General features: G+C 41.9%; 2 protein-coding genes across 8 annotated transcripts in view; both read right to left on the bottom strand.

The window, feature by feature from the left end:
- LOC112430924 (uncharacterized) overlaps window positions 1–20,620 on the bottom strand; it is a 193,813-nt gene that overhangs the window by 99,197 nt on the left and 73,996 nt on the right. The window lies entirely within an intron of this gene.
- The window catches only part of LOC112430920 (uncharacterized), a 54,793-nt gene continuing 45,818 nt past the window's right edge, over window positions 11,646–20,620 (bottom strand). For 5 of the 7 annotated variants that reach the window (XR_013094841.1, XR_013094845.1, XM_076878452.1 and 2 more), the window contains 6 exons: window positions 20,343–20,457; window positions 19,820–20,008; window positions 19,603–19,735; window positions 13,427–13,592; window positions 12,500–12,579; window positions 11,646–12,339 (listed from right to left, as the gene is read on the bottom strand). Coding sequence is in view for 3 of the 7 variants with exons in the window: in XM_076878452.1 (XP_076734567.1) it covers window positions 12,037–12,339; window positions 12,500–12,579; window positions 13,427–13,592; window positions 19,603–19,735; window positions 19,820–20,008; window positions 20,343–20,457 (986 nt within the window). In the remaining 4 variants the exon portion in view is untranslated. Of the gene's footprint in view, window positions 12,340–12,499; window positions 12,580–13,426; window positions 15,138–19,602; window positions 19,736–19,819; window positions 20,009–20,342; window positions 20,458–20,620 lie in introns of all 7 variants that reach the window. The other 2 variants (XR_013094843.1, XR_013094854.1) reach the window with 1 other exon arrangement.

The raw sequence follows: 20,620 nt of genomic DNA, 5'->3' as shown, positions 1-20,620 counted from the left end.
CGTTAACTCAGGGTATACTTACTCAGAGTTTGCACTAAACCGGCTTCCTGAAATAGGGCCCTGGTGTCACCCAGAGTTTTGTTTTTAGAGATGTGTAACAGAACCAGGCACAATGGATCCTCTTACATCAGGTCTTAGCTGAAAGAAAAAAGGACAAATAGGAGCAAAGAGGCAACAAGGCTAAATGAATACAGGAAGCATAGATAATAACTGGAGTTAACATTCTAGACAGCAGCTACTGATGTTGTTGAATGTGATGTGTTGTTTTTACTTGTATTGGTCTGTAATGCAGTAATAAAACGCTAAACTCAGTGATCACACTGCAATAATGTTTCCCATTACAAACCACCAAACATGCCTTTGTCTCCTGTGCAGCGTGAGCTACAATCACCTGATTTCAGTTCATGCAGAGGAAGAAAAAGGTGGAATCATCTTACAACCTTTGAGGAGTGAAGGTATGGACATTTCTTTGTTTTTAATTATTGGATTATTTTAAGCAGTATTGCTGTGGCCATGTGTGGCCTGTTTTCTGTCTGTGTTTTCTGTACTGTGCTTAAGACTTTTCCAGGTCCCTCCCCTAATGAGGAGTCGTGAGCGACTGATTGGACCATGGAGCGGTTGACTACCTTCAAAAGGCCGCTCTGACAGCTCCGAGGGGGGAGAGAGAGAGTGGAACGAGCGAGTAGCCGGACAGCCGTCGCGGCCCTGACCCTGGTGTTCCCAGCCCGTGCTTATCTTGTGTATTTGTGAGAGTGTGAAATTGTGAAAGCCGCTCCTAGTGAATTAGTTGAGCGCTTAGGCACTCTTGGGTTGAAGCGGAAGGGGTGAGCTGCCTTTTCTTTTGGAATCGTTTTCTCCTGTTTTCCGGGTAGGGAGCGAGGGATAGCTCTGTCATTTGTTTGTTCTGTTTTTCTTTCCTAGGGTTTAGTTAGTTTTCTCTGGTGGGACTTAGTTGGTTTTGTTTATTATTTTGGCCTGGGCTCACCCTGGAGCTATGCTTCTTTTCCTTAAATAAAAACACCTTTTTACTCACAACTGGTTTGGATGTTTGGCTTGGGAACCAGGGTGGGGATTTGTCTCTCTCTCCTCCAACCTTATGTGCGTCCCTACCCGCCTAGACTGGGGGCGTAACAAGTATCACTGTGGTTGTGACTGTGTGGAACTTTTAACCTCCTAGGACCTGGCGTCCACATATGTGGACATCACATTTTGGGTTATTTAGACCAAAGTACTCGATTTTGCTCTACAAGGGCCTGATATCAACTTACGAGGACATTATACTGCTACTGTTCTATCAACGTTTTAAACGAATATCCTCATATGTGTCTCTTATTTAAAAAAACAAAACAAAAATAAGGTAAAAAAAAAATCTGGTAATTCTTTGTTTTTGCATTCATCAGGCCCCAATATGCCCAAATATCAAAGAGACATTAAAAATGCATGGTGTGGAAGAGTTCAGGTCTTAGAAGGTAAAGGCCCCGAACTACCAAAACTGTCTCTGTGTGGTAGTAAATCATTTTATTTAATATGAATATAACTGTAGAACCAATTGGAAATGTTGACAAATGACCATGGACAAGTCAAATCTGTTAAATGTGAGGTGAGCAGTGAAAAATCATGTGACTGACATAAACTTGGGGGTGACGGCCTGGAAGGTAAAATGAGCTTTTTAATCTCTCTGAGACAAACTGTAAAGAACAAGAACAGATTCAGTGCGGTTCTTCGTGTGAGCACGTCTCTCTAAATCCTGTCACACAATCACATGATGAGATAAGCTTTGATTACAAAAGTTACTGAGCTGTTGTGCTCGATCAGTCAACACCTTGCATCACTGCTGCACTGGAACGCTGACTCTGAAACAGCCCAACACACTGAATATTGTTCGGTGTCCACAAACATGTCCAGTTGTTCTGCAAACATACACTGTGCAGGATCGGCAGCGTTTTAGAGTGATTTTTTTATTCTGTTTCCTGGGACTTAAGACCATGAATGAAACATTTAAGACAGAATGAGACACAGGGGTCAAATGTCACACTTTGCAGAGCCTCTGATCCTCCCACAGGCTACAGCAATGTAAAGCTTTTAGATTTGACTTTTTAAAAGCATTTATGATTTTACTTGAGTGATTCTTCGTTTATCTTTTACCTCATTGTTCCAGTGAGCGATTAAAGGAAATCTGTCTCACATGCACGTTCAATTTAGGCTCACCAGTTTACCAAACGAGCGTGTGTTTGGATTGTGGAGGAAAGCTGGAGTACTTGGAGGACTGCAGGTAGGTAGAGAGCAAACAATCTCCTCATAATAGGTGTTCAAACCAGTAACCACCTTACTGTGCAGCTGAGTTTAACAAGCACTATCATGAGGCAGTTATTCCTCTGCTGTCATGAGACTGCATCGTGCCCCCAACAAAGAAACTGCATGAAAACAATAGCAAAGGAAAATCATCATCTCGATTCCTCTTGTTCTGTGTCAGTATACAAATCGCTTATCAGTACACTAAGCTAAAGTTGTAACTAAAGAAATATAGTGATTATAATTTATGATGTAACAAGAAACCTCTCTGATTGACTCTGATGACCTTTAAAGTTATGGTGTAGAGTTTAGAAGGGTTTCCTGGTACACTATAAGTTATGGTGTGATTTAACATGTAGATTTCCAGCTGAGGCATCAAAGCTTAGTGTTTGTGTCCATTTCTGCAATGATACTGAATGACAAGATCTAGTTACTTTGTACAGATTCCGGTTTGAAAATGTCATTATGCACAACACAGGCGACTTTTTCAGCTTTTTTATTTAATGACTTTGAAGCTGAAATTGAGGCCCTGTTTCATTATGCTACTCTATAAAACATTTACTGCACTGAGTAATGAATCACCACTCAATAACATGCACGGAGCCTGTAACCCAGGGGGCAGCTATTCATTTTTCCCTTGTCAGTGTCCAGCAGTACTTCCAGATAGCAACTTTGTTCTATCCTCTTGTGGTGTTCATTCAGTTATATACCTTAATCTTAACTGTATCTCCTCCTCTAACTTCATATTTTCTCTCTCCTCCTCCTTCTCCTTTCCCTCTCTCTGCTCTCTCCATGGCTGCCACCCTCAGATCGCCTGTCCAATCTTTGCTGGCCTTCTGCATTTCTTCTTCTTGGCTGCCTTCTCCTGGATGTGTCTGGAGGGTGTGCAGCTCTATCTCATGCTGGTGGAGGTCTTTGAGAGTGAGTACTCACACTGGTGGTGGGCATGTCTGCAGCCATAGACTACAGGAGCTATAGGACCAAGAAAGCGTACGTGTGAGTACAGGCCTTTTGCACCTGCAGATTGAGAAGTAGGATTGTGCTATTCCCCCAGATGGAAATGTAATATGCAGTGCCGTGTGAAGGGCTCTTGCGCCTCCCCACAGACTGGGTTCTCTGAACAAAGCCTGATGATTAGCCTTCATAAGATCATCCGCTGAGACAGAGAAATAGTGTGTGTATTCATGTGCATGAGCTCAGTGTGAGTGTACAGTTGTTTGTTGGTTTAGTTGTGCATAACTCACTTGTGTCCTCTGTGTCACTCAAGATGCTGGCTGTGAGTGGATAACTACTTCATCTGGAGCTTCATTGGACCTGTTTCATTTGTTATTATGGTATTAGCCTCCATATTTCGATATCCCGCAGTCAGAAGTATTTCACCAGCATGCAATTTTGCGATGTTATTAACAATATGAAATCAGTAATTTTGGACTAGAGTGCTCACGGCGCATTTTTTTATTTCTTCCTATCGTCTTTCCTTAGCTCAACCTGATTTTCCTCATGATCACTTTGCACAAGATGATACGCAACTCTTTGGCACCACAGACAGGTGCAGGCAGCACAGACCCACACATAAACACTCGCAAACATATCATCAGTGGAAAACACCACTGAGTTTTAAAATGGTGTTTTTCTAAGAACAAATGATGAATAAAAACAGCTTGTGCAGCAACACGACTGTTTTAGTGGAACAAAATGAGTAATGTTATCTGTCTTTTTTTAAACTAAAAAATGATGTAAAAACAAAGCAAATCTTTTCAAAATTAGGCATGGTTTCTCCCTCTGTAGCTACATTTTCTCCCCTTTTAAAAGGTCTCTTATGTAAGATTATGTTATAAAGATATCATTTGTAGTCCACATGGTGTATATATAGACACAGGCATCATACCCGTCATTGGAAAATACTGTAAATGCCGGCATATGCGCAGCTACACAGACACATACTCAAACAATGGCAATTATTGCTCACAATCGGCAAACAAGCTGTTTCAAAATGTAATAACACTTCCAAACAACAATTCCATCGGCTACTACAGTCATGTCTTACAAATCTCAAGCCCCCGTCACGATAACATGACAAAGCTGTGTTTCTCTTTACTTGATGCCTCATTCTCTTTGTCTGGCGTGTTTGCCTATTCTTTGCAGATTAGAGCGAGCTCCACAGTTTTTATTACAGCTGCCCCACTGAGTTACAAAGTCTACCCGCCGGGTTTCTATATTTAACTTGTCGTGTGTTTACTGCCACTCACTGCACCATGTTTCCTCTTCCAGAGTCAGATCCGCAGGATGTGGAACGACATGGTTCGGAAGCAGACAGAATCTTCTTTCGTGGCAGGAGATATCAACAGCACCCCGACACTCAACCGTGGTGAGACCTCTCTCTATATATTTCTCCCTCCATTAAATTAAACTGGCTGAAATTCTCAGACACAGGTGACGCACATACAGATTCATAGCATTTAACAATAGAATTACTGACCCCTTTTTTTCCTGGTGCAAGTCCCTACTAGTACATTTACTAACCCTGCGCAAATTTGCATAAATTCCCTGAACCTAACACCTCCTAGCACCCTGCTGAGAGGCCTTCAGCTCCATTGTAGGGTTGTAACACAGATTTTTCTCTTGCCTTGGAGCTGAGCTACTCTGAGTGAACAAATGCAAATGTTCCAGGCCTCAAAGATAATGGGTGGTTTGCACAACAAAAACAGGAGGAGAATCGAGCTGATGACCTGTGAAAATTTCAGCAGAGGTGATTAACACCTCGGGACTTCCACCAGAAAATAAAAAAGTCAGTAATTCTAGGAAGTCTTAGGTTCAGGGGATTTACGCAAATTTGCGCAGGGCTAATAAATCTAGTAGTAGGGACTTGCACCAGGAAAAAATGCTCAGTAATTCTAGTGTTAAACACAGTCCCAGATAGCCTGTATTAAATCTGCACTTGTATTAGCTTTTGCTATGGCTTAAAGTTAGGCCAGTCTGGTGTGCTGACAGGCAGCTTTTTTTTCAAAGAGTTGTCAGACACATAATATATACAGTGGGGCAAAAAAGTATTTAGTCAGCCACCGATTGTGCAAGTTCCCCCACCTAAAATGATGACAGAGGTCAGTAATTTGCACCAGAGGTACACTTCAACTGTGAGAGACAGAATGTGAAAAAAAAAATCCATGAATCCACATGGTAGGATTTGTAAAGAATTTATTCGTAAATCAGGGTGGAAAATAAGCATTTGGTCAATAACAAAAATACAACTCAATACTGTGTAACATAACCTTTGTTGGCAATAACAGAGGTCAAACGTTTACTATAGGTCTGCAGGTCTCCAGGTTTGCACACACAGTAGCTGGTATTTTGGCCCATTCCTCCATGCAGATCTTCTCGAGAGCAGTGATGTTTTGGGGCTGTTGCCGAGCAACACGGACTTTCAACTCCCGCCACAGATTTTCTATGGGGTTGAGGTCTGGAGACTGGCTAGGCCACTCCAGGACTTTCAAATGCTTCTTACGGAGCCACTCCTTTGTTGCCCGGGCGGTGTGTTTTGGATCATTGTCATGTTGGAAGACCCAGCCTCGTTTCATCTTCAAAGTTCTCACTGATGGATGGAGGTTTTGGCTCACAATCTCACGATACATGGCCCCATTCATTCTGTCCTTAACACGGATCAGTCGTCCTGTCCCCTTGGCAGAAAAACAGCCCCATAGCATGATGTTTCCACCCCCATGCTTCACAGTAGGTATGGTGTTCTTGGGATGCAACTCAGTATTCTTCTTCCTCCAAACACGACGAGTTGAGTTTATACCAAAAAGTTCTACTTTGGTTTCATCTGACCACATGACATTCTCCCAATCCTCTGCTGTATCATCCATGTGCTCTCTGGCAAACTTCAGACGGGCCTGGACATGCACTGGCTTCAGCAGCGGAACACGTCTGGCACTGCGGGATTTGATTCCCTGCCGTTGTAGTGTGTTACTGATGGTGACCTTTGTTACTTTGGTCCCAGCTCTCTGCAGGTCATTCACCAGGTCCCCCCGTGTGGTTCTGGGATCTTTGCTCACCGTTCTCATGATCATTTTGACCCCACGGGATGAGATCTTGCGTGGAGCCCCAGATCCAGGGAGATTATCAGTGGTCTTGTATGTCTTCCATTTTCTGATGATTGCTCCCACAGTTGATTTTTTTCACACCAAGCTGCTTGCCTATTGTAGATTCACTCTTCCCAGTCTGGTGCAGGTCTACAATACTTTTCCTGGTGTCCTTTGAAAGCTCTGTGGTCTTGGCCATGGCGGAGTTTGGAGTCTGACTGTTTGAGGCTGTGGACAGGTGTCTTTTATACAGATGATGAGTTCAAACAGGTGCCATTCATACAGGTAACGAGTGGGGGACAGAAAAGCTTCTTACAGAAGACGTTACAGGTCTGTGAGAGCCAGAGATTTTCCTTGTTTGAGGTGACCAAATACTTATTTTCCACCCTAATTTATGAATAAATTCTTTACAAATCCTACCATGTGAATTCATGGATTTTTTTTCACATTCTGTCTCTCACAGTTGAAGTGTACCTCTGGTGCAAATTACTGACCTCTGTCATCATTTTAAGTGGGGGAACTTGCACAATCGGTGGCTGACTAAATACTTTTTTGCCCCACTGTATGTGAAGATCTACAGGAACAAGTTATTTATTTGTAAAAAATGTTTGGAATCATGTATGATTTCCGTTCCACTTCTCATGTGTGCACCACTTTGTGTTGGTCTTTCTCGTGGAATTCCAATAAAATTGATTCATGTTTGTGGCTGTAATGACACAAAATGTGGAAAAGTTCAAGGGGGCCGAATACTTTTGCAAGCCACTGTGTGTGTGTATATATGTATATATATGTATATATATGTATATTATGGATATATTATATTGGTATATTATATTATGCCCTTTAGGAAAATATTATATATATATATTCCAACCAAAGTCTGACTATATAGAATGATCTTTTGAATTTATAGAATGAAACTTGAATATATAGAATGATCTTTTGAATATATAGAATGAAACTTGAATATATAGAATGATCTTTTGAATTTATAGAATGAAACTTGAATATATAGAATGATCTTTTGAATATATAGAATGAAACTTGAATATATAGAATGTATGAACCTCATTTTTAGAGATGATGTGTTTCTGAATTCTCTGCCTTTGCAAAATGGCATCAGCTGAACTATTTCAGTACTTTTTAGAGCTTGACAACTTGACTTAGATAATGTCACTACAGATAAGAATATAGCCCATATGGTTTTCACTGCCCTATGCATCGCCAAGAAAACAGTCCTCATGAACTGGAAAAATAAAAATAATCTTAATTCTAACCAATATAGAAATTATCTATTAGATTACATTTGTCTTGATACAGCCTCTGCCACCACATCACATCAATTGCTCTGGGCTCCTTTGATCAGCTCCATCACCTAGCGGGGGTGGGGGATCATAGTTTGGTCCCACCTATGCTGTTGTGGTTGGTGTGGGGTAGGGACAGGCTTAGGGCGTCGGGTGGTTCACCAGGAGCATCTTCCTTGGAGGGCTCAACCCGGGGTAGCGGTCATGGTTCTTAGGTGACGGTTTCCTCGTGGCTGCGTGCAGCGGGGCTAGGGGAGGGTCTGTGCTGACGGACGTGGGTTACTGACCTGGTAGCCTTGCTGCCCCGGGGTGGGTCCGGGATGGGCATGGGGTTGTGGGGGTGCTCCGTCGCCGGGCTGTGGCCCTGGCTGTGGCTCGGGGGCTTGGGTCCTGGTTGGTGTGTTGCGGGTTGTGGGCGGGTGGGTGTATGGGGGCCCAGCCCTGGCGCAGGGTGCTGCCGGTGCGTCGAGCCACCTGGGGGGCTCTTCGACTGGTGGGGGAGGTTACATCTTGCAGGAGCTCTCCTCTCTTCAGGAACTCACTCTGCAGGAGGGGGAGATACAGGAGAGATGGAGGAAGATCTCAGTCTGGGCTATTGTCTCGTGTAGTCTGGAAGATGAGAGGAGGATGGGGTGGGTGGAGTTTTCTCTGTGGTGAGGTCGGGTGGGCTGTCCCGGGCTCTGTGGGGTCAGGCGGCGCTGCTGTACTGGGCCCTAGTCCGGATGGGCCTGGGCCCCCTTTCCCTGGTGGGTTGCAGAGAATGGAGTGCCTACTGGGGTCAGTGGGGGAGCTTCCTTCCCTCCCCATCTCCAGCTGCCTCCCTCTTCCCGCTCCACCACAATCACCCACACATGCAGGGCCTTGGGGTAAAGATATGTCCCCAGGGTGCAGGGGAGGCATCCCCCCCATCTGTCTCCTTCTGGCTTCCTGTGCCTCAATTTTATCTCACAACTTACACATTCACATTACTCACACTCTCATAACACATACATATAGGATCTTGGGGGTGGGCACGCTACACGGACTCCAAGGTATGGAGGCCTATCTCCCCAACCACTCCCCCTACTAGTGGCAGACGCCCTCAGACATCGGTGCATTGCACCATGTCACTTCATGCGGATTCGCATGAAGTGATGGTGCTTTTTACTTTAGTGCGAACAGCTCTAAACAGAGATGTACATTGCCAATATAGAGAAAAGGTCACTTTATTAAGAGTTTTAAATAATGTACAGAAATTGAGAGGAAAGCAGAGAGACTCAAAAAAGGCACCGGTAATGATTAGTGATGTTCAGCTCATCGTCAGACTAGCTGATATTAGATGTTATTAATTGTAGAGCTCTGTTCTCGTTGTTCTGTGTAATATAAAACTGCTTAATGTTACTCTAATCAGATGTGGTGATGTAATTATATAAATTACACATGTGCACTTTTAAGGGAGTATTGATTATTTTCAGTTGCTTAGTTTTGCATAGAAAGAGTGACACTGAGTAACTAATAGTTAATCACATGTTAGAATTGTATATACAGTTGCTTCCAGATGCCTATAGCACCTGCTGCTTATTGCATTTGTATATAATACGTAATAAACATTAAGACTAAACAGTGTTAAAAGAAGAAGAAGAAGAAGAAGTATGGCACCTTCACGGATTCTTTTTGATGGTAGCAATCAGGCAGAGACTTTTACTTCCAAAATCAGACGTCCTTATTTGCGCTGGAAGAAAATAAAATACAGATGCATCTGGAGATTATCCTATGAAGTCCTATTCTAAAGGCTGATTTCCCTCCCCCAGGCTTGTAACTGTGGCTTCCTGTCCTAGGGGTGGGGGTTGGCTGTTCTCTAGAGCCCTGCCTGCACTCCATCCTTTTGTTCATATTCCAAGACTATTTTTCTATATGTATTCTTACCCCCTAGCAACCGCCATTTCATATTGTTGCAAGCAATCACAAACTCTACAGTCTGTCTGACTCCAGTGTATCCCAAGCAATCTATTATCCTCAACAGAGATAAACTCAACATAAACGGAACCCACATTAAAGTTAGCTCGGTGCTTACCTTTAGATGATCCCACAAACCGAGAGAAACTCCGTGATGAAGCTGGAAGTCTTTCCTTTTTTTTTTTTTTTTGCCTGTCCCGTTTGGCTCTTTTGCATCAGAATTATTGTCTAAAGGCAAAGAAAGATGCCCAACGGATTTTACCAAAATTTTACCAAATTTTACTTTACCAAAATTTTACTTTACCAAATTGACCATCCCAGCCTTGCCGTAATGGTCCATTTGATTCACCTTTTATTGTTTATTTTATTTTCACTTGCTGAATACGGGACAGACTTGACTGGGGGAAAGAAGGGGAGAAAGAAAGAGGGAAAGAGAAACAGCTGAGAAGAGGGACGGGGAGAAGGGCAAAAAACAAAAACCAATAGAATGAGCAGAAAAAAATAAATTTAAAAAAAGTAAAAAAATGCATATATTGATCACCTGGATCACCTGTAGAGAAAGAAAAAAGAAAACAAGCAGAAGAGAACAAGAGTAATAGAATAAACAACATCACAATGATATATGGGAATATGACAGTAAATACTAAATATTAAACATTATTGTGCAGCACATAAGATCAACAGAACACAGTGTGCTTTGAGGTAGGAGCCAAAAAGGGTGTAGTTTGTGGGTGTGAGCATGGACGCTCTTGTTTTTTTTTAAAAGGTTCCTTCATGTAATGATCTGCTAGAGGGTGTGGGGGGGCCACAGCCCCGTCCTCCAGGGCATGAAGCAGGTATGGAGGAGATCAAAACTCCAGACATCCAGAGGTCCCCAGAACACAAGAGACCAAGGAAGACCAACAGAGGGGCAGCCGCACCGATGTCTGAGGGAGTCCGCCACTGGCAGGGGAAGTGGTGGTGGTGGGAGATAGGCCTCCAAACCTTGGAGGGCCTGAGATGTCCCCAGAGAGGTGGCGTCTGATACCCAACCTGACATATAGACACAGACATACAGGCACACACAGATACAAACATCCATTCCCACCCTCATGCTCTCATATGCACTTACTCCACACTCAACCGAAGTGGAGACAGACATAAAGAGACGCTGTACACACGATCACACTCCCCAAGAGTACTCTACGAACCGGGTCTAGGTACCCCCGCCCCTGGAGGGGGGAACTGCACCCAGACCCAGGTGGTGTTACCCTTTTCCCTGCAGTGGGGAGAGGCAGGCCGCCCCGCTGGAAGTCTTTCCAAACAGGAAACAGATGAGGGAGCAGAGACCCACATGGTTCACGCTGATCTCAGCTACAATTCAGGAGACAAGGGTGTGCAGATTGATGCAGATATCGATCCAAAGGTTGGTAGTGGTATATGTTCCTGTAAGTTCACTACTTTACTCCCGTTTCATAAAAAAGCAGCTCTCTCTGCTCGACTCCTCTCCTGCACAGACACTTTGCTCCGCCCCCTTTTCCGGCTCGGCTGTGATTTGTTGCTGCGAGGTCACGTGACTCAGCGTCTCAAAGTAACCACGTGGGGTGTTATTTCAAAAGTAGCGCCTATCTCCTTTTCCTAAACTCTTTTCCTTGGCCTCGATGAAAATGTCATCGTGGGAAGGAGATTTGCTAAGGACTCAGGGAAAGAGAGGAGCGATGTGACACCGGATGTCCGCCCGTTGAAACTACATTGTGCAGAAGATGGACTACAAAACAAACATCTTACTTCGTCACAATGTGTTCTAACCCTGTTCTTTTATGGAGGTCATATAAACGAGAACAGCCTGTTAAAAATATCCTTTCATTACAAAGTTTGAATTTTAAAGAAGAAGGAACCTTTACACTCAGAAAAATAAAGGTTCTTTAAAGAACCATTTTTAAGAACCTTTTTTGAGTGGTTCTTTAAAGAACCATTTTAAATATTTCAAAATAAAATGTATAATAAATTGAATTTGAGTAGGGTAAAATAAATACGAGCACAGCATAGACATAGATTAATGGTTTATTGGCACTTTGTATTACAGAAAAAGACAAAAAGGCATTTTAATGCTAAGCACAACACCACTACTAATAATAGCATATAAGTCATTTAAACAGTAATAATTAAATATCTTTACTATAAATACATATAAATATTATACTATAGATAAAACAACAATTTTTACATTAGAAATAGCAATACTTTCATAACAGACAATTAAACAACACATTTTCATCAGCATGTTTGCATTTTCAGTAAAACTATTTCAAGAACAATCTTTTTATTTAAATTATCAATGAACTGCAGCCTTAAGTTATGTAAGTTAAGTTTAACGTGGGACTCATGGTCCTTTGTTAGTCCACACTGGGACAATTTCAGTCTCTCACCTGCACTATGCTGGCAATCTAGGAGATATTTAATGCATTTGTCACTCTTTGCACAGCTACTGGTACAGGTGTAGTCAGAGTTCCCAAGTTGAGAACAAATGCCTCCAAAAAGCAAAATGTCTTTTTTAGTTCACTTGGATAGGCAACATTGTAAACATGGTACAGGGAGAAGACAATACCCATCGCCAATGAAATGTCCATTTCCCCACTGTCCAGAATCATTTTTTGTCCATCCATCTGGACATTGACCTCAGTTGAATCACTCAAGGGCTTGCCGTCACTGCTGCTGAGTACGATTGTAGGTATCGGGCTGTGTGGATCCTGAAACAGAAATTAAATTCTTGAAATGAGGAGTATAGTTTAAATAAGTATAAACAACAGCTGTCCCAATGAAAGTATAAAACTCCTGTAAAATACTGGATTTGTTCAAGACCCCCCCCCCCCCCCTCCTCTCACCATACCAAAAAATATATAAATTTACCTTATTTATGACGAAGAGATGAGAGGCATTTTCTTTGAAAATAGATGGCAGGAGAAGAACAGCTGTGTTTACCATCTGACCTGAAAAATAAAGAGAAATATGTAAATATTTTCTGGCCAATTTTGTTAATACAAAGCAGTAAAGGCCATATGAGTGCCTTTATCAGGCGTTGAATGTCTTGCAGAACATAAGCATTAGTGCAGTAAATGTATACCTAATTAACTTTTCAGTATAATTCAGTGTAAATGTTAAGCATTTATACAAAACCCCCAAAATGTTGTTCAGTTCTGTAAGTTGCTAGCTTTAAATAATTTGAGTCCTAAAGAACTTGCAGAGCAAGTCTAGCTGCCACTGAACATTTTTTGAGATAAACATTGTGTGAATGACTGAAAATCTTCATAGAGATACATATAGCATCGAGGGTATATCAGTTAAATCTTAAAGTACATCATTGCAGAGATGAGACAGGAGAAATGTCAGTCTGTGGATATTGTAAAGCAGCGGTCCCCAACCTTTTTTGCGCCACAGACTGGTTTATGCCCGACAATATTTTCATGGACCGGCCTTTAAGGTGTCGCGGATAAATACAACAAAATAAAACTAGTACCGGTGCCGAAAAAGAGAAAATTCATTCATAACACACGTGAAAAGACCCAGGAAAACCGAGTAAACGATAAAAATGATAACAAAATAACGCTGAAAACCGATAAAAACCCTGAAAAACGATACATTTCACACCTGAGCCTCAACTCTCGCGGCCCGGTACCAAACGACTCATGGACCGGTACCAGTCCGAGGCGCGGTGGTTGGGGACCGCTGTTGTAAGGGACACTGTGTTTACTAATGTGCTGTATGTGAAACCTTAAAAAGTGGTATCTGAGATAGGAGTTAAAAATGTTTTTGCTCATTATTGCCAAGTGCCCTCACCTTTTCTTTCAGTGTCTGTCTGGCTCTCATCAACAGATTTTAAGCAGAGGCTTTTAAGGTTGCTGTTTGGGGCTATTGACACAAGCTTCGCTGCCAACTTACTGAATCCTCGGATTACTTTTTTGTCCACATCAGTTTTAAGTAACATGGAAGCCTCTTCAAGAAGCTAAAATAAAGGATAAACATATACATATTAGCTTTGTACCATAATATATACCATTATATAGCAAACCAGAACAATCATTATTTCACGCATCAATTATCATTAGAGAAGACGGTGAGACGGTAAGTGACGGAAGTGACGAGTAGGTAAGCGACCCATGTTGTAGGTGACGTCAGACGCCGGAGATTTGGCGGAATAAAAAAAAAAAAAAGCAAATGGTAGCATAGAGTTTAACAAAGGTTTTTCAAGCTTCAGTATTACCAAATATACTAATCAATTGTCATATAACTAACAACATCTGTTCTATCATCTCTAACACCCTGGAGGACAACGGGGAGAGTTTAGACGCTCTCCAAGATTACATCGACCGCTGTTTTCAAGATTTAGTAATGAATAAGGCCCAGAGTGCATCCTCCCCGGCCAAAATTGAGACGCCGTCATCGAAGAGATGTCGCCCGGCAGACTCCCCCGGTACAACATCGCCTGCCGGCAAAGACATCGCAGACATCCTGGAGTCAATCGACAAGCGATTGTCCTATTTACAGATCTCTTCTTTAACTCTTAGGAGTTGATCAAACACATGATATAAAGGTTTGGAGCACTTTAGATTGGCTAAATACACTATAAAAGGTAGATAAAGTATTAATGGCATTATGTCCTACAAGCATACTCGTCATGATCTTTCCGTCTATATGTTAATACCTCTACCTTTTAATAATAATGTATACTTTATTGATCCCCACAGGGAAATTTCTCTCTTTGCATTTAACCCATTCACTCAGTGAAGCAGTGGGCAGCCACTAATCAGGCGCCTGGGGAGCAGTGTGTAGGGACGGTACCTTGCTCAAGGGTACCTCAGGGTAGCCGTTCAGTTGATTCAAACCCCCGATCTTCTGATCATGGGATAACCACACTACCTACTGAGCTATCCCTGCCCTATTTTCAAATTTAATTTTTTAAATACAAAAACTACACTATTCTGATACAAAGGCAAACAGAGCTAATATAATGCTGAATTTCATACCATTCACTTGAGAATCCACAGAGAAATGAAACAATTAATTTAAAAGAGCAATTGATATTTTATTTATTGTTTGACCATACTGCATGAGATCTGCCTCAAAAATCACAATACTAATACTTGTATTGTAGTGGCCACAAGGGAACAGATAACCTCTGAATATGTAACAATGAAAATGTTAGCATGTTACACTCGTTAGCCAATAATTGGGCAATTCAAAGACAATTTGTTGGACAATTGTATCAATGTTTGCTTTTCAGGAATACTTACATATCAATTCAATTCAATTCAATTCAATTTTATTTATATAGCGCCAAATCACAACAAAAGTCGCCTCAAGGCGCTTCATAGATACAGAGAAAAACCCAACAATCATATGACCCCCTATGAGCAAGCACTTTGGCGACAGTGGGAAGGAAAAACTCCCTTTTAACAGGAAGAAACCTCCGGCAGAACCAGGCTCAGGGAGGGGCGGCCATCTGCTGCGACCGGTTGGGGTGAGAGAAGGAAGACAGGATAAAGACATGCTGTGGAAGAGAGACAGAGGTTAATAACAGATATGATTCAATGCAGAGAGGTCTATTAATACATAGTGAGTGAGAAAGGTGACTGGAAAGGAAAAACTCAATGCATCATGGGAATCCCCCGGCAGCCTACATCTATTGCAGCATAACAAAGGGAGGATTCAGGGTCACCTGGTCCAGCCCTAACTATATGCTTTAGAAAAAAGGAAAGTTTTAAGCCTAATCTTAAAAGTAGAGATAGTGTCTGTCTCCCGAATCCAAACTGGAAGCTGGTTCCACAGAAGAGGGGCCTGAAAACTGAAGGCTCTCCCTCCCATTCTACTTTTAAATACTCTAGGAACAACAAGTAGGCCTGCAGAGCGAGAGCGGAGCGCTCTAATAGGGTGATATGGTACTACAAGGTCATTAAGATAAGATGGGGCCTGATTATTTAAGACCTTGTATGTGAGGAGCAGGATTTTGAATTCAATTCTGGATTTAACAGGAAGCCAATGAAGGGAAGCCAAAACAGGAGAAATATGCTCTCTCTTTCTAGTCCCTGTCAGGACTCTTGCTGCAGCATTTTGGATTAGCTGAAGGCTTTTCAGTGAGTTTTTTGGACATCCTGATAATAATGAATTACAGTAGTCCAGCCTGGAAGTAATAAATGCATGAACTAGTTTTTCAGCGTCACTCTGAGACAGGATATTTCTAATTTTAGAGATGTTGCGCAAATGGAAGAAAGCAGTCTTACATATTTGTTTAATATGTGCGTTGAAGGACATGTCCTGGTCAAAAATGACTCCAAGGTTCCTCACCGCGTTACTGGAGGCCAAGGTAATGCCATCCAGAGTAAGAATCTGATTAGATACCATATTTCTAAGATTTTCAGGGCCGAGTACAATAACCTCAGTTTTATCTGAATTAAGAAGCAGAAAGTTAGCGGCCATCCAGGTCTTTATGTCTTTAAGACATTCCTGCAGTTTAACTAATTGGTGTGTGTTATCTGGCTTCATGGACAGATAGAGCTGGGTGTCATCTGCATAGCAGTGAAAATGTATGCTATGTCTTCTAATGATACTGCCTAAGGGAAGCATGTATAATGTAAACAGAATTGGTCCTAGCACTGAACCCTGTGGAACTCCATAATTAACCTCAGTGTGTGAAGAGGACTCTCCATTTACATGCACAAACTGGAGTCTATTAGATAGATATGATACAAACCACTGCAGCGCAGTACTTGTAATACCTACAGCATGTTCTAATCGCTCTAATAGGATATTATGATCAACAGTATCGAACGCTGCACTGAGGTCTAGCAGGACAAGCACAGAGATGAGTCCACTGTCAGAGGCCATAAGAAGATCATTTGTAACCTTCACTAAAGCTGTTTCTGTGCTGTGCTGAGCTCTGAAACCTGACTGAAACTCTTCAAATAAACCATTCCTCTGCAGATGATCTGTTAGCTGTTTGACAACTACTCTTTCAAGGATTTTTGATATGAAAGGAAGGTTGGAGATTGGCCTATAATTAGCTAAGACTGCTGGGTCTAGAGATGGCTTTTTGAGTAAAGGTTTAACTACAGCCAGCTTGAAGGCCTGTGGTACATAGCCGATTATTAGAGATAGGTTGATCATATTTAAGATCGAAGAATTAATTAATGGCAGGACTTCTTTGAGCAGTTTTGTAGGAATGGGGTCTAAAAGACACGTTGATGGTTTGGAGGAAGTAATTATTGAAGTTAACTCAGAAAGATCAATTGGAGAAAAAGAGTCTAACTTAATATCAATGGTACTAAGAGTAGCTGTAGATAATATTACATCTGTGGGATGATTATTGGTAATTTTTTCTCTAATGATAAAAATTTTATTTGTGAAGAAGTTCATGAAGTCATTACTAGTTAACGTTAAAGGGATGGTTGGCTCAAAAGAGCTCTGACTTTTTGTCAGCCTGGCTACAGTGCTGAAGAGAAACCTAGGGTTGTTCTTATTTTCTTCAATCAGTGATGAATAGTAAGATGTTCTGGCTTTGCGGAGGGCTTTCTTATAAAGCAGCAAACTATTTCTCCAGGCTAAATGATGATCCTCTAGATTTGTGACACGCCATTTCCTCTCCAGATTACGAGTCATCTGCTTTAGGGTACATGTTTCAGAATTATACCACGGAGTCAGGTACTTCTGATTGAGGCCTTAGTTTTCACAGGAGCTACAGTATCCAGAGTCGTACGTAGTGAGGAGGTGAAATTATTAACAAGATAATCGACCTCTGTTGGGGTAGCGTTCAGATAGCTGCTTTGCTCTGTGTTGGTACAGGGCATTGGAGATGATAACAGTGGGTGGATTATATTCTTAAACTTAGTTACAGTGCTTTCAGAAAGACATCTACTTTGATAAAGTCTACTCTTCACCGCTGTGTAATCAATTATTGTAAAAGTAAATGTTATCAGGAAATGATCAGACAGGAGAGGGTTTTCAGGAAACACTGTTAAATGTTCAGGTTCGATGCCATATCGTTAGCTTCATAGCATAATTGCCTAAGTCATTTGACTAAGTCAATGACTTAGGCACTTATGCTATGAAGCTAACGATATGTTAAAACAAGATCTAGAGTGTGATTAAAGTGGTGGGTGGGTTCTTTTACATTTTGAGAGAAACCAATTGAGTCTAATAACAGATTAAATGCCATGTTGAGGCTGTCATTTTTAGCATCTACATGGATGTTAAAATCACCCACAATAATTATTTTATCTGAGCTCAGAACTAAATCAGATAAAAAGTCTGAGAAATCAGACAGAAACTCTGTGTAAGGCCCAGGTGGACGATAGATGATAACAAGTAAGACTGGTTTCTGAGTTTCACAGCTGGGGTGGACAATGTTAAGCATCAGGCTTTCAAATGAATTAAAAGTCTGTCTTGGTCTTTCATTAATTAATAGGCTGGTGTGAAAAATTGCTGCCACACCGCCCCCTCGGCGTGTGCTTCGAGATTTCTGGTAGTTAGAATGGCTCGGGGGTGTTGATTCATTTAAACTAACATAATCATCCTGCTGCAACCAGGTTTCTGTAAGGCAGAGTAAATCAATTTGTTGATCAATTATTAAGTCATGTACTAACAGAGACTTGGAGGAGAGAGACCTAATATTTAATAATCCACATTTCACTGTTTTACTCTTTGGTTCAGATGTGGATACTGTATTGTTCTTTCTTTGTGATTGTTTATGTTTAAGTTGTTTGTTGCTGGTTTTTAGTTTGTTTTTTGTCTTTTTGGAAGCTGACACAGTCTCTATGGAGATGGGTTTTTGGGGGGGTAGCAGGAGGAGAGAAGCTGCAGAGAAGCGTGTAAGACTGCAACTCTGCTTCCTGGTCCCAACTCTGGATAGTCATATTTTGGGGGGTTTAATAAATTTGTCCATATTTCTAGAAATGAGAGCTGCTCCATCCAAAGTGGGATGGATGCCGTCTCTCCTAACAAGACCAGGTTTCCTCCAGAAGGTTTGCCAATTATCTATGAAGCCCACATCGTTTCTGGGACACCACTCAGACAGCCAGCAATTTAAGGAGAACATGCGGCTAAACATGTCACTCCTGGTCTGATTGGGGAGGGGACCAGAGAAAACTACAGAGTCCGACATTGTTTTGGCAAAGTTGCACACCGATTCAATATTGATTTTAGTGACCTCCGATTGGCGTAACCGGGTGTCATTACTGCCGACGTGAATTATGATTTTACTGAATTTACGTTTACCCTTAGCCAGCAGTTTTAAATTTCCTTCAATGTCGCCTGCTCTGGCCCCTGGAAGACAATTGACTATGGTTGCCGGTGTCTCTAGCTTCACATGTCTGAGAACAGAATCGCCAATTACCAGAGTTTGACCCCCGGCGGGTGTGTCGCCGAGTGGGGAAAAACGGTTAGACACATGAACGGGTTGGTGGTGTACCTGGGGCTTCTGTTTAGGACTATGCTTCCTCCTCACCGTGACCCAGCCGCCCTGATTCCCCAGCTGCTTGGGACCTGCCGGGGAACAGCTAGCGGGGCCTACGCTATTTTCGGCTGCACCAGCTACAGGGGCCTGGCTAGCTGCGGGTGAATGAAGGGTGCGAAGCCGAGTCTCCAATTCAGTAATCCTGGCCTCCAGCGCTGCAAATATGCTACATTTGTTACAGATATCATTACTGCTAAAGGAGGCCGAGGAGTAACTAAACATCTGACACAATGAGCAAGAAAGTGCAGGAGGGACAGGTGAAGTAGCCATGGTGCTAATGAGTCGGCTACGAGCTAAGCTAGGCTAGCGAGACAGTACAGAGACAGTGAGTGAATACTTTGGCTATAAATTAGGTAGTGAGTACACAGAAAGTGTGCTTCGGAGGAAGCACGTGAAGATTATACTATGAAAGAAGAATGTATTTAAAAGTTGTTAATTAAATCGCTAAGCAAATAAGCTACTCAGAAACACCACTGTGTTTGAGCAGGAACAGGAAGTGATACTCTACCACAGAGCGAGCGAACACCAAGTGATAGCGCCACCAAGAGTCAGCCGATCCAGAGCCATAACTCTCCTTCAATAATGGAAAACTCAGAAGGACAGTCCTCAGACGCTCTACATACTGCACATGAGAGGGATACCTGCAAATTTTGAATGATGAACTTAAATTCTGATGTACATACTGTATTTTAAATTAATCAAATCTTAATTATATATAGACTTACATTGTCTCATTACTCAAGTGGTCAAACAGTGCTTGAATAAGCATGTTTTTGAGTCTGTTCTTGGTGGGTGACTTTAGTGCTGCATCTTTATTGGTCAACGCAGTGATCACAGCTGGAGGAAACTGCACTTTGCAGTTAAACATAAGTTGGAGTGCTGACACAGTATGCTTTTCTTTGTGTTGCCTTCCACTGCAAGAAGAAGTAAGAAGTATGTTTAGAGTTTGTTACAAGACATGAATATGCGTGTCCTTGTGTCCTGCATCTGGAATATCCGCATATTTAAAACGTACAATAACAGCTGCTGAACTACAGAAACAGAATCATAACAGAGAGTAAGAGTGGCTGTGACATTTCAATTTGAAAGTAAATGAGTGTGTGATGCACATCAACGCTGGAGAAACAGAACAGGGCTTGCGTCAACCCCTTGCCCCCCACCCTCCAACACCATAAACCTAGGGGAGGGGAAACACTGGATTGTATGAATGTACAATTCAGTGAATCAACCAGTCAACTTAAGACTCACTCTTTCAGCTTCTCTACAGCAGACAAAAATTTCACTTGGTCTTTCACTTTTGGAAAAAGACGCTCACTCATTCTTTCAGTCATCTGCAGAAGTGTCGATCCATCGATTTCATTGTCTGTGGCACAGAAAAACAATAAGACACGATCAAAACAGAAATGAGCATGTCGAAGATAAAGAATAAAAATATAATAAAACATTACTAAAAAAAACAGCTATGAGTTCATTAGTGACTATAGATGATGACAGACCTGTGGAATAGCCAAAAAGTGGTTAAAATC

The sequence above is a fragment of the Maylandia zebra genome, linkage group LG3 (genome assembly GCF_041146795.1).
Source record: "Maylandia zebra isolate NMK-2024a linkage group LG3, Mzebra_GT3a, whole genome shotgun sequence".
Classification (NCBI taxonomy): Eukaryota; Metazoa; Chordata; class Actinopteri; order Cichliformes; family Cichlidae; genus Maylandia; species Maylandia zebra.
The sequence above is the reverse complement of the archived record's forward strand: the minus strand, read 5'-3'. Positions and strand labels throughout refer to the sequence as shown.